Source organism: Scyliorhinus canicula, chromosome 2 (assembly GCF_902713615.1).
Source record: "Scyliorhinus canicula chromosome 2, sScyCan1.1, whole genome shotgun sequence".
Taxonomy (NCBI): Eukaryota; Metazoa; Chordata; class Chondrichthyes; order Carcharhiniformes; family Scyliorhinidae; genus Scyliorhinus; species Scyliorhinus canicula.
Window position 1 is genome coordinate 81916167 of NC_052147.1, and position 13945 is coordinate 81930111.

Sequence of the window (13945 nt, forward strand, 5' to 3'; positions counted from 1 at the left end):
TATTTTAAATTGCAACGGGGGACGAGGCAAGAGTGTCCCCTTCGTTATTATTTGCTCTAGCCATTGAGTCGCTGGCCATAGCGTTGAGAGCTTCAAGGAACTGGCAGGGGCTGGTCCGGGGGGGGGGGGGGGATGGAATGGAAGATGGAGCTCTACGCGGATGATCTCCTCCTGTATATTTTGGACCCGCTGGAGGGGATGGGGGAGGTCATGCGGATCTTAAGGGAATTTGGCAGTTTTTAGGGGTATAAATTGAACGTGGGGAAGAGTGAGCTGTTTGTGATCCAGGCTAAAGGACAGGAGGAGACTGAGTGAGCTGCCGCTGAGGAGGGTAGAGAAGAGCTTTCGTTATCTGGGAATACAGGTGGCCCGGAAGTGGGATTTTCTGCTTAATCTGACCCGGCTGGTGGAACAAATGCAAGGGGACTTGAAAAGATGGGACATGCTCCCGCTGTCACTGGCAGGGAGGGTACAGACCATGAAAATAACGGTCTTCCCCAGGTTTCTATTTGTATTCCAGTGCCTTCCATTTTCATCCCTAAGGCCTATTTCAAGCTGGTTAATATCATCTCGGGATTTGTGTGGGCGAACAAGACCCAAGACCCCGTGAGCGCAGTTGTGGGGAGGGTGGGCTGGCGTTGCCGAACTTTTGCAACTACTACTGGGCGGCTAACATAGTCATGATCAGGAAGGTGGGTATTGGGGGAGGGGTCGGCATGGGAGCGGTCGGAGGCGGCGTCATGCAAAGGCATCAGTTTGGGAGCGCTGGTAACGGCACCTCTGCCGTTCTCGCCGGCCTGCTATTCCACAAATCCGGTGGTGGTGGCGACACTGATGATCTGGGGGCAATGGAGAAGATACAAGAGGGTGGAAGGAGCGTCGGTCTGGACCCCAACATATAATAACCATAGGTTCCTGCCAGGCAGGATGGATTGCAGGCGCTGGAGGACAAATTTAAATTGTCGCCAGGGAAAAGCTTTAGGTATTTGCAAGCGCGAACCTTCCTGAGGAAGCAGGTGGTGGCCTTCCCGCTGCTGCCGCCACAGGGGATACAGGATGAAGTAGTTTCCGGTACCTGGGTGGGGGAGGGGAAGGTGTCTGATATCTACCAGGAGCTGTCGGAGGCGGAGGAAACCCCGGTGGAGGAGCTTAAAGGCAATTGGGAGGAGGAGTTCGGAGGGGAGTTAGAGCCGGGACTATGGGCGGAAACCCTAAGCAGGGTCAATTCCTCCTCCTCATGTGCCAGGCTCAGTCTGATACAGTTTAAGGTGGTACACTGGGCACACGACGGCGGTGAGGATGAGCAAGTTTTTCAGGGTAGAAGACAGATGTGCGGGGAGCCCAGCAAACCATGTCCATATGTTTTGGGCATGCCGAAGCCTGGAGGGTTCTGACAGGGGTTTGCCAGAGCAATATCCAAGGTGCTAGGTGGTGCCGAGTCCAGAGACATTTAAGAGTCAACTCATTGCTGCATTTCTGGAATCACATGTAGAACAGGTGGAGTTTTTTAACCACAGTTGACAATGGTTTGGTGGTCACTTTTACCGACATTAGTTTTTTCAAGCCAAATTTATGCATAGAATTTAATTCCATTAACTGCTGTGCTGTACCTGTCTACTAACTTTTTGTGGTTCATGTACAAGGACACCCAGATCCCCCTGTCCTGCAACATTCTGCCATCTCTCTACATTTAAATAATATTCTACTTTTCTACTCTTCTGCCAATGTGGACAACATTTTCCACATTGTAGTCTAGCTTCCAAATTTTTGCCCATTCACGTAACCCATCCATAAACTATTCAGACTCTCTTTGCCCTCTTCACAACTTGTTTTCCTATCATATTCATTTTTTCAGCAAATTTAGCTACAGGTCTTTTCAGGCAAGTCTTTAATGTTGATTCTAAATAATTGAGGCCAATCCCACTAATTACAGTTTGAAATTGATCCATTTATCCCAACTTTCTTATTTGTTAGCAAATCCTCTATCTGTATTAATTTATTAGCCCAACACTTGAAAGCAAATCCCTTTTATGTGCCTCCCAATTGAATATAGAATAAATATGTTGATTTTAAGAGAAAACTAACTTTTAAAGAATTTTTGTTTGCAGGTGCGAACCATGGCCAGAGATTTATATGATGATCATTTTAAGGCTGTAGAAAGTATGCCTCGTGGAGTGGTGGTCACATTGCGAAACATAGCTACCCAACTTGAGAGTGCATGGGAGCTTCATGCTAACAGACAAGTAAGTAAAATTCACAAATACCTGAATTTCAGATTAGCATAATTACCCTACTTTGCATTTCTGTTGAATATAATTTGGGATAAGTAAATATTTCTGTCACTTTTTGGAACATTTCAGTTGAAATCTAGATACCAATACAGATGTTTTTCCAATAATCATATTTTGCTTTTGGGGGCTCTGTGCCGATCTGTCTAAAACTACCCAAGCTGTGCTACAAAAGCATCCGTGGTGTATCAATGTTGGCAATCCACTGCAGTGTCACATGTGGTTTCTACATAATTATCAGTATTTAAAAGCAGGGCTTGTGTGATCTGGGACTCCAAGCTTTGCAGCTAATGGATAAAATTTCCTGACCCTCTGAACAGTCATGTAAATGCCCACACCCAGTACGTACTATGCTCTCTGGCTCGCTTTTCTACTTCTCTTCCCCAACTTGATATCTCAGACTTGTTGTTCTAGAGGGATGGTATAAATGAATTATGGTGAGCATTCTGAAGCACAGGCTTCAGGAGATGAATCTTTCTACTTCTTCCTCAGGAGTACTTGGAGGAGGAGGAGGAGAAGGAGGAGGAAGAGAGATTGAAATAGGTTGCTGAGGAATTCAGTTCATATGAAGAGTCAGGCTGAGCCCTTAATTCAATTTGTTGACTGGTAGTATGGTTACACGAGGATGAGGAAAGCAGATGTTGAACCTCCAGCTGGCTCCTGTTTCTCCACTTCCTCTGTTGTTGTCTTCCTCCTAAACTCTTAACTCCCTCAAACTCAATGATTCCCTCAACATGCAGAACATTTTGGAAGGATATCTGCACCTTGTAACTACTTGCTCTAGAGTATTTGGCTGCATTTTTTGATAATTACGGCAACCTTTTTGCCTATTGCCTATTTTATAGTAAGCAGCTAATTGCTTCGTTGCAGCTCAATTTGCCGTATATTTAGAAAGTTCAGCTAGATCATTTTACCTCACTATTCACAGCAAGGTAATTGTCCAGTTGGTAATAATTGTCCTGGCCACTGATGTGTTGCTGTTATGGTGCATTGCATGATCCACGTAATTCCTCACTCTTTGGTGAAATTCATTCAGAAGCACTGCCACAGCCTTATTGATGAGCATGCATCTCTCCTTCCTGAGTCCTGCAGAGCTATAATATCTTCCTGTGGCTGAGCTTTCAGAATTGCTGCAGACTTGTCTTTTAGGTGCACTACGTCTTCAAAGCTGCTGCAGGCTTTTCAGTCCTGTAGAAGCATACAGGTTGCTGCTCCACACGCTTTAAGGAAGTGCTTGTGACTTCTTGTCACAATGGCTTGTTATTTGGAAAATTTGTCTGACCTTGTGCATTCCCACCCAACATGTCAGCATATTTCTTGGCTAGCAAGTAAAAATCATGTTTCTATTTTTTTATTACTTCATTAGAATTACAAAGCCAGAGCTCAGTGTGGACAGGGGTAAACCCCTAATCCAGCTCCCTGCTTGCTCTAAAAACCAATTCAAATTGAATCCAATTCATGGTCTCCACAAGAGAGACATACCAGATCCGGGCTTTACACCTGACCTCACACTCATCTTAGCCTAAAGGTCGAGAACGAGACTTGCCCAAATTAAAAATCTAAACTAAGACGCCCCAATCAATAATTGAGGTGTAATCTGTTGAACAGTAAACATTTCAAGATGAATTAAGATAATGTTTTTTGCATTGCAGGGTGTCGACGGGGAGGCTACATGGAGAGATTTAATGAAAACTGCTCTCGAGAACTTGATCGTACTATTAAAGGATGAAAACACAATCTCGCCTTATGAGATGTGCAGCAGTGGCCTGGTGCAGGCACTTCTTACTGTGCTCAACAATGTTAGTATGAAGTTGTAAGAAAAGCATTTGTGCATTTTGAATCGACTTTGTAGTTTACAATATTCACTCCCTTTCACTGTAGAATGTAGACTTAGATGTGAAACAAGATTGTAGTCAACTGATGGAACGAATAAATGTCTTCAAAACTGCATTCAGTGAAAATGAAGATGAAGAAAGGTAGGTAGGACTTTTCTTAAATTAAGTGTATTTTTAAAAATTATTTTGGCTTTGTAACAAAAAGCATTTTCTTTTTAGTCAGCCAGCCGTTGCTCTTGTTCGAAAGCTAATAGCAGTGTTAGAATCTATTGAGAGGCTGCCTCTTCACCTATACGATACGCCTGGTTCTTCATACAACTTGCAGGTATGAGAGAATGTTTGATTCTGAAGTCTGATATTTGTTTTCCTTTGGCTTTACAATGCATGTAGTATATTGCTCTTAAATACAAAAGAATAATATTTATTTTGTACAACCAAATCTTTGTGGAAGTATCTCTAATCCTTTTGTGTAGCTAAGTGCAAAGTCTGGGGAAAACTGTAGAACTATTTACTCTAACTAAGCTGAAGCAGACTGAATGTTTGATAATTCAGATTACCCGCAGTCATATTCCAAACTACTCCATTCTCTTCTGCTTCAAACTTCAACCTAATGACTAGCTTTAACTGTTTAATCATATTTTAAATGAAATTTAGAAGCAGTGATGTGCATGTGTTGCAGTTTACTATGATTTTGAAGTTCAGGTGATATTCTGATCTGTTTATGGACTGTTTTTCCTTCCTTCAAGATCTTGACAAGAAGGCTGAGGTTTAGATTGGAACGTGCTCCTGGGGAGACATCATTGATCGACAGAACTGGAAGAATGCTCAAAATGGAACCGTTGGCCACTGTTGAATCCTTAGAGCAGTATCTTCTGAAAATGGTAAACAATATGATGTAACTGTTCAAAAAAATACATTTTATGGTTCCAAAGGATGTTAAAGAATGAGTGAATATGAACATGGAACATATTTTAGTTCTAAATTAATTTTTTCGGTTCAGGTGGCAAAACAGTGGTATGACTTTGACAGATCAACGTTCGTATTTGTGCGTAAATTACGTGAAGGACAAACCTTTATCTTCCGGCACCAGCATAACTTTGATGAAAATGGAATAATATACTGGATTGGGACAAATGCCAAGTAAGATTGAGAATTTTGAATTTTTGAATTTTGAGATGGTGACTTGTATGTAATTCCCGAAAGGAAGGCGGCTATATTTCTGAAGTGTTTAAAGGCTTTGGAGCATGTGCCAACATTTTAGCAGTGTTTCCTTGGGGGAAGGTTTGCTCACTGGGTGGATATTTTTGTGTAGATGTTTTAATTCCAAGACATTGTGTCAACATGATTTTCCACATCATAGGCAGGTTGTGTACCCGACTCAGGCTACTCTTGAAAGCTTACACATATCGTTTCAGTTTTGCACCAGAGAGTAACAATAACTAATGTGAAGCACTTGATGTGAAACACTGTTTGAAAACCTCTTCTAAGATGTGTTTTCTAACTCTTGAAACCTTTATCCATCACTGGAAATATTTGCTTGGTGTGCTTCATAATTTGCAACCACTGCTCAGTGTTCTGAGCAGTAGATTTGCTTTGAGTGAGGCTATTTAAATGAACTGAAAAGCCATATTTCAATATGAATTGCCTGCACTTCTAAGTGTTGGTGCAGTCATTTTCAGGGGGTATGGAATTGATATGACACAAATAATATAAATAACGGGAATGATGTTTTGTTGATAACACAAGCAATTTTAGGGTATTTGTTGAATTTCTTTTTTCATTAAAAAAATCCTAATGTTGCATTTTAGAACTGCATATGAGTGGGTGAATCCTGCAGCTTATGGCTTGGTCGTTGTAACATCATCAGAGGGGAGAAATCTGCCATATGGACGATTGGAAGACATCTTGAGTCGTGACAGCTCAGCCCTTAATTGCCATACGAATGATGATAAGAATGCTTGGTTTGCTATTGACCTTGGTCTTTGGGTGATCCCCTTAGCTTATACTTTGCGACATGCACGTGGATATGGTCGGTCTGCCCTGAGGAACTGGGTGTTTCAAGTTTCCAAAGATGGACAAAACTGGACAACTCTATACACTCATGTGGATGACTGCAGCTTGAATGAACCAGGGTGAGTCAGTAGAATTGAAATTAAATTACTGTAAAATAATGTTTTAACATATAAATAATGTGGGGTTTGCTGCTTTCAGGAATTACATAGATATACAACCCAACTTTCAATGCTATGTTTGACCTCTACATTGGGTACATGGATTAAAACTGTTGTCATGCTGTTTACATGTCTGCGTCATTTCCCTTTATTTATACTAGTAATCAATTCCTAAATATCAGCATTGTGTCTAATTCAATCAATAACTGGTAATGCTGCACAACATTAGCGTCCTCTAATTTACTTTATTTTTAATTCCTGAATTTCTTGCATTCAACCAGATATATTTACATTCAATAAATTAGAAAATCTGGAATTTAAAAAGCTAGTCTCCGGTAATGATGACCATGCAACCATCAGATTGTCATACAAATTCACCTGGTTCACAAATGTTGTTGAGGGAAGGAAATCTGCCATCCTTGCTCTACTGTCTACGTGTGGCCTATATACTCCAGACTCTCAACAGTGTGATTAATTCTTAAGTGTCCTTTGAAATGCCCAGCAAGCCACTCGGTTACGTCAAACGGCTACAGAAAAATTAAATAAGAATAAAACTGAACCACTCAACAACGGCCTAATCATCAGAAATGACAAAAACACAGCCTCGCCGACCCTACAAAGTCACTAACATTTGGGGACCTTGCGCCATATTTGGGAGAGCTGTTCTACAATCTAGTCCAGCAAGAACATTACGCAGTCAATCTCACCAAACTATACTTTACCGACATTGTCCCATTTGCCTCCATCGCTGGGTATATCCTCTTTCTCCTGCAGGATAAATGTCCTGGAGATGGCAGCATAGTGATGGAGCCTTGGGAGTCCTCAACTTTAACTTTGGATCATATTAATGTCATGGAATCAGGTCAAACATGGGCAAGGAAACTTGCTGTTGACTGGCACCTCCTGCCCTCCCTCAGCTGATGAATCTGCTCTTGTATATTGAACATCACTGAGAAAGGAGCAGTGCTCCGAAAGCTAGTGTTTGAAACAAACATGTTGGACTTTAACCTGGTGTTGTCAGACTTACTGTGATCACTGAGTAGCAAGGGCACAATTTTCTCTGGCTGGGAACTTTAATGCCCATTACCACGTGTGGCTTGGTAGATCCACTACTGACTAAGCTAGCTGAGTCCTGAAGGACACATCCGCCAGACATCTGTGAGTAGAGTAAAGGACGGAAAGACAAGAGTCTCTCGAGCATGTTGAGGAACATTTTCTGCAGTATGTTTCCAGTCCACTGTTCGGCCTGCTTGTTGGAAATGAGGCGGGCCAAGTGAACCAAGAGAACATTTGGGGGATATCAATCATTGTATCATACGATTTAGGCTGGCTATGCAAAAGGACAAGTATAATACAAAGCAAAAGTAATTAACTGGGGGAAAGCCAACGTCAGTTGGGGTAAAAACAGATCTGGGCTGAATAAAATAGAATCAAATGTTGGCAGGAAGAAAGGTAGCTGAACAGTCAACAGTAGGTGGACCTTCAAAGAAGAGAGAGTTCAGGTACAGTCAAAGTATATTTCCTGGTTTGGGAAATGTGGAACAAACATACCCAGAGCTTCCTGGATGACAAAAAAGATGGATATTAAGATAAAGAAGAAAAAATATGCTATTGGCAGATGTCAGAAGATATAGTTGAAGACCAGGCTGAATATGGAAGTTTCTTAGAGGGCTGAATACGCAAAAAAGAGGCAAAGAGGGAGTGTGAATAGAAACTTGCAGCTAACCTAAAAGGGAATAATCTTTAAAGGCATATAAATAGTAGAAAAAGTGGTAAAAGTAGGAGTAGTTCTGTTTCAGGGCTAAAAAGTGGAATTATACATGGAGTAAGAGGACTGGGCTGAGGTATTAAATGAAATGTCTTTACCAAGAAATATCATGTAGTCCAGGACACTGTGAAAGAAGAGGTTATTCAGACGCAAGAAGGGTTGAAAGTTGTTATTTGATACTTAAAAAGTTGATAAGACACCAGGACTGGATGAGATGCGTCCAAGGATACTGAGAGAAGTGAGAATTGCAAATGTTATACTCCTGTTCAAAAAAGGGTGTCAAGGTGAACCCAGGAACTACAGGCAGTTTAAATCTGGTGGTGGAACAGCTTCTAGATACAATCAGAGACCACATTTATAATCACAAGGACAAATACAGTTAATTAGGGAAATCCGGCACCAATTTCTTTTGGGCAAATTGTGCTTAACTGACATGCTGGAGTTTGTTTTGAAGAGGTAACCGAGAGGGCTGATCGAGGCAGTGCTGTTGATGTGGTGCACATGGACTTCCAAAAGGCATTTGGAACAGTATTGCACAACAAACCTATGGGCAAAGTTATGGTTCATGGGATAAAAGGGAAAGTAACAACCTGGATATGGAATTGGCTGAGTGACAGGAAATAATGAGTAGTGGTTAATGGATGTTTTCCGGTTGGAGGAAGGTTTGCAGTGGAGTTCCCCAGGGTCAGTGTTGGGATCTTGCGTTTTTTTATATAAATTAATAACCTAGACTGTGGGGATTTCAAAATTAGTAAGGCAAAAGATTTATCTGATCTGACGAGAAACCAGAGTGTACTGGGATTTCAAAATTAATGGACGAGATAAAAGGAATCATTGAGAACTGTGAGGAGGATAGAAATTCAAAAGTTGGCAGAATGGGCAGACTGGTGACAAGTTGGTGGAATGGGCAGACAGGTGACAAGTCCAACGTGGAGGAATGTGATTCATTTTGGTTCAAAGAACATTGAGAGGCAATATAAAATAAACGGTACTATAAAGGAGCTGAAGGATTTGCATGTATATGAAATGAAAATGAAAATCGCTTATTGTCACGAGTAGGCTTCAATTAAGTTACTGTGAAAAGCCCCTAGTCGCCACATTCCGGCGCCTGTCCGGGGAGGCTGGTACGGGAATCGAACCGTGCTGCTGGCCTGCTTGGTCTGCTTTAAAAGCCAGCGATTTAGCCGAGTGAGCTAAACCAGCATATATGTGCATAAGTCATTAAAGGCAGCATGTCAGATTGAGAGCACAGTTAATAAACCATACAGCATCCTAGATTTTATAATTGGGGCACAGAGTACAAGAACAAAGGGGTTATGTTGAACTTGTGTAGGATGCTGGTTTGGCCTCAGCTGGCGTTTAGCATCCAGTTCTGGGTGCTATATGTTAGGAACAATGTGAAGGCTTTGGGAGAAAAGTCCAGAAAAGATTCAGAGAAGGGTTCCAGAGATGAGTAATATCAGGAATGACGATAGATTGGAGAAGGTAGTACTCCTTTCCTTGGAGAAGAGAAGGTTGAGAGTGTATTTGATAGAGAGCTATTCAAATCATGAGATGTCTGAACAGGGTAGAAGCGGGCGAGGGGGCACGCGGCGGCTCTCCTAAGAACCCAAAATAAGGCTCATTTACTCAGAATAGCCTGCTAGAATAGGGGGGAAAGTATCCCCTCACCCTATCTAACAACATCGCAAGAGACGATGCCGAGCAACAGTCGCTCCAGAGGCCGCAAAGAAGCAAAAAGGAGTAGAAGCCATGAGAAACGAGTGTTTGAGATGGCTGATGCACAAGGTGAAGAAACACCGTCCACACCAGAATGAGAGGGCTCCCCCTCACCAGAAGATGGATGGAGGAAATGCCTCATTAAAGAGCTACGGGAACCCGAGGAAGAAATCAAGACTGACGTTAAAGCAGCGGTCAGGGTGGAAGTCACTGGGGCCCTGGCCACCATGCAGGTGGCCCTGGACAAGGCAGGGAGGCAACTGGAGGCCTGGGTGAACGCCATCAAGGAATTAGAAAGAGCCTCAATGTGTCAGAGTGACTGGATCGTCAGAGATTTACAACTTTGCAGTCTTGAATCTTGATACCTAAACTCCTGATACTTTTAATGGCGTCATTGATTTCTTTGTGAATATGCAAAAAAATCTTTCCAGCAGAATCGGGAGTTAGTGAATTCTAAAACAACAGTTTTTTGTATACTTGATTGTTTTCAAAATTTTACAGTACATTTTAAGAAATGTCCATAACAATGTAATTGAAAGACTTGGCATTCTTGAAAAATAACATCTTAACTTTGCGTTGGACTGGTTGTATGCCTTAATAACATTTTGACAAAAGTTTTATGTTTAGATCTACAGCAACGTGGCCTCTGGATTCGCCAAAGGATGAGAAACAGGGATGGAGACATATTCGGATTAAACAGATGGGTAAAAATGCCAGTGGGCAGACTCACTACCTCTCCCTCTCAGGTTTTGAACTGTATGGGACAGTCTCTGGTGCATGTGAAGACCAACTAGGTAAGAAGGTTGCTGTTAAAATGAACACAGATGTCTTTTTTTTAATGCACTTTGTCCTCTGATGACTGTCTTGTAAAGTTAGGCATTTTGTTTTGAAATGTACCTTAACTCAAAGCAAAAGAGAATTGGATTTCTCAAAAGCATTCGTTAAGCTACCACACAAGGTCACCACGCAAGGTATGGGCATGAAGTGGGTAGGGGCAGGGGCTAATAGCATTGATAGAGGATAGTTTAATGGATAGGAAGCAAAGAGTTGATATAAACAGGGCATTTTCAAGTTGGCAGGCTATGACTATTGGAGTGCTGTAAGAATCCATGCTGGGACCTCGGCCCAAAACAATCTATATTAATAAATTGGATGTAAAAAAAGAGAGTAATATATTTGACAACACAATAAGGTTAGATATGTGCTTGGTGTCTCACATGGGCTGAAGGGCATCTTTCCATGCTGTAAAAACTCTTGGCTCTAAAGCTAGAGCTAGATGGGCATCTAAAGCTGTGAGGAGGACACTGGCTGCAAAGTGATGTAGACAGATTAAGCAAATGAGCAACAAGGTGGCAGGTGGAGTATTATGTGGGGAACTGGGAGGTTATTCACTTTGGTCATAAGATTAGAAAACCTGAATATTTTAAATTGTGACACTTGTAAATGTCGATAGTTATGGAGATTTGAGTGTGTTTGCACAAGGAATGCAGAAAGGTAGCATGTAGTCACAGCAAGCAATTGGGAAGGCAAATGACATGTTAGCCTTTATTATAAGGGGATTGGAGAACAAGAATAAAGATATTGTGCTACAATTTGACAGGGCTTTGAGATCACATCTGAAATACTGTGTGTTGTTTTAATGTCCATATGTCAGAAAGGATATACTTTATATTGGAGACAGCACAGCAAAGATTCCTGAGATAGGACAACTTGGAGACCAATAATGAGAAGCTGCGTAAATTGAACATGCATTCTCTAGAGTTCAGAAGAATGAGAAGCAATCTTATTGCAATGTACAAGATTCTGAAGGGGCTTGAGGATAGACCTTGAACGATTGTCTCCGTTGATCAGGGAATCTAAAACATGGGGGCACAGTCTCAGAATAAGTTGATGATTAATTAGGACAGGGATGAAGAGTTGCTTGTGAATCTTTGGCATTCTCTATCCAAGAGGGTTGTTGGTGCTCCACCATTGAATATGTTTAAGGCTGGTATAGATGGATTTTTGGTGTCTCAAGGAATCGAGAGATGTGGGGAATAGGTGGGAAAGTTGTTGAAGTCCGAGACCAGCCAGGATCATCTTGAATGGTGGGGCAGTCTTGATGAGCCGCATGGTCTACTTCTCATATTTCCTGTGTTAATGCAAAAGTACTTTCTTATTTTGTTTGTATTAGGTGCCTTTTAACTAAAGTTTGATGTATGTTGATTTTAGTTTTTACAGTAAAAGGCTTAAAATGTGGAATTATTCCTTTGATTCTTTCCATTGGTCACTGGGAAATTAATTTCTGTTTAAAAGTTATCGGTTTCTATGGGAGCATGAATCCAATTATCTATAATAGTAATACTTTGTTTTTGTTTGTTTGGACGTTGTGGTTGGCCAGGTTTACGGATGTGATTATGGATAGGTTTGTTTGTTGGACAATGTATAGCACTTGTGAAGGCACATGGGATGCATGGAGGTCTACACGTGGCTGACAACAGTTGGTGATAGTAGAGTATGGGGGAAAAGAGGATTGGTAGAAAATAAAACCAGCGGACCATGTGGGGAGCTCAACACGTTATCCTGGCTGACGAGATTATTTGTTTCTTATGAGGGTTTGGAGGGATGGGATTGATGGGGAGGATAGTGATAAGCATGGGAAGGAGGGGTTTTAACATTCTCTGCTGTGGGCATCGGAAGATCCATCCCTTGTTTAAAGAAGTACTCTTTTAATAAGGATGCTGATTTGACTACAGATGTTTTGAGAGTGTCTGCTATTTGGTTGATATTATACCTGATGCAGGTAGATACTTGTAAAAAGTAAGATTAATTTGTTTTATTTCTAAACCATAGTAATCCAAACATAGTACGTAATGCAGATAAAATTATTTTATACTGTTAATTGAACCATCCTCCATTTCTTTTCTCTGTACCCCCACCAAAGGAGACATGATATTTAATGTTCTGTTTCTTTCATAGGAAAAGCAGCTAAGGAAGCAGAAGCCAACCTAAGGAGACAGAGACGCCTGGTGCGTTCTCAGGTTCTGAAGTACATGGTGCCAGGTGCACGTGTAGTTAGGGGCATTGACTGGAAATGGAGAGATCAAGATGGCAATCCACCAGGTGAAGGCACTATCACAGGAGAACTGCATAATGGTAAACCAGTAAGATTTGTTTTTATCCTTACACCACTAACTGCTGTAGTTGCCATGCTTACTGATGTGCAGTGGTTGTGAATAGTAAACCTGGAGTTTTCATTTTGAAATTATTGTCATTGTTAAAACAAGAACCCAGGTTTTTGTTAAATGTAAACTCCTGATTCTAGGTGTGAAATAACACCTGCACTGGTAATGTTTTTTGTGACCTTGCTTGCGAGCTGCACTTTGGCAATCTTCCCTACTTCACCTGTGTTTCATGTCATTAGGTTTCATGCCATTAACTAACCAAAGATAGAATTTGAAATACTTTAAGATGAAGTGGTCATAAATTAATAATAATCTTTATTTGTGTCACAAGTAGGCTTACATTAACACTGCAATGATGTTACTGTGAAAATCCTACTGCAATATGTTGAAAAGAATTGTGCAGCATTTTCGACTGATGTATTGCTTTAGCTAATCAAATACATACTTTAAATTATATTCCAATTCATACAAGCCAGCTGAGAGCAAACATGATGTGTGGGGAATCGCTAGCATCAAGATGTTACTTTTTCATGATTTCACTTTGCCTCGACCTCAGTTGGTTAAAAAAACAAGTGTTTGAATGTATTTTATCCAGTTTGATCATAAGCTTTTTAATTGAATGCATTTTTAAAATGAATTACCAGTTTGTCATCCTGTGTCACCAAGAAAAAAAATTATTAGCTTGACTTTGAGCTCTGAATCCTATGCTGGTGACTGAGAAAATGGTGAAAGTAATTAAGTATTTTGGTTCCGTTTTCACCAAGTACGGTGAAAGTAAGATTGTCGGACTATCTGAGTAACACGTGGATGAGCCACAACTGGAGTTAAATATTCAAACAGAAAACGCAGTAAAAAAAACATTTAATGGAAGTCAAAATAGCAAAGATAGTTCCCATAATTTTCCAAGACAAATGTTGCGTTGGAGGGTGACAAAGTTGTACCTATGTTCAAGAAAGAGCTATGTCAGAAAATTATTGGCAGATACAACATTTGGAGTTAA

At 41.0% G+C, this 13945-nt stretch overlaps 1 protein-coding gene across 5 annotated transcripts in view; it reads left to right on the forward strand.

The window, feature by feature from the left end:
- Positions 1–13945, forward strand: part of hectd1 (HECT domain containing 1) — a 135997-nt gene that overhangs the window by 87461 nt on the left and 34591 nt on the right. For all 5 annotated transcript variants that reach the window (XM_038781387.1, XM_038781417.1, XM_038781402.1 and 2 more), the window contains exons 16-24: positions 2109–2243; positions 3941–4087; positions 4170–4264; positions 4343–4448; positions 4870–5004; positions 5124–5263; positions 5932–6255; positions 10409–10575; positions 12740–12916. In XM_038781387.1, coding sequence (XP_038637315.1) covers positions 2109–2243; positions 3941–4087; positions 4170–4264; positions 4343–4448; positions 4870–5004; positions 5124–5263; positions 5932–6255; positions 10409–10575; positions 12740–12916 — 1426 coding nt within the window. The remainder of the gene's footprint in view (positions 1–2108; positions 2244–3940; positions 4088–4169; positions 4265–4342; positions 4449–4869; positions 5005–5123; positions 5264–5931; positions 6256–10408; positions 10576–12739; positions 12917–13945) is intronic.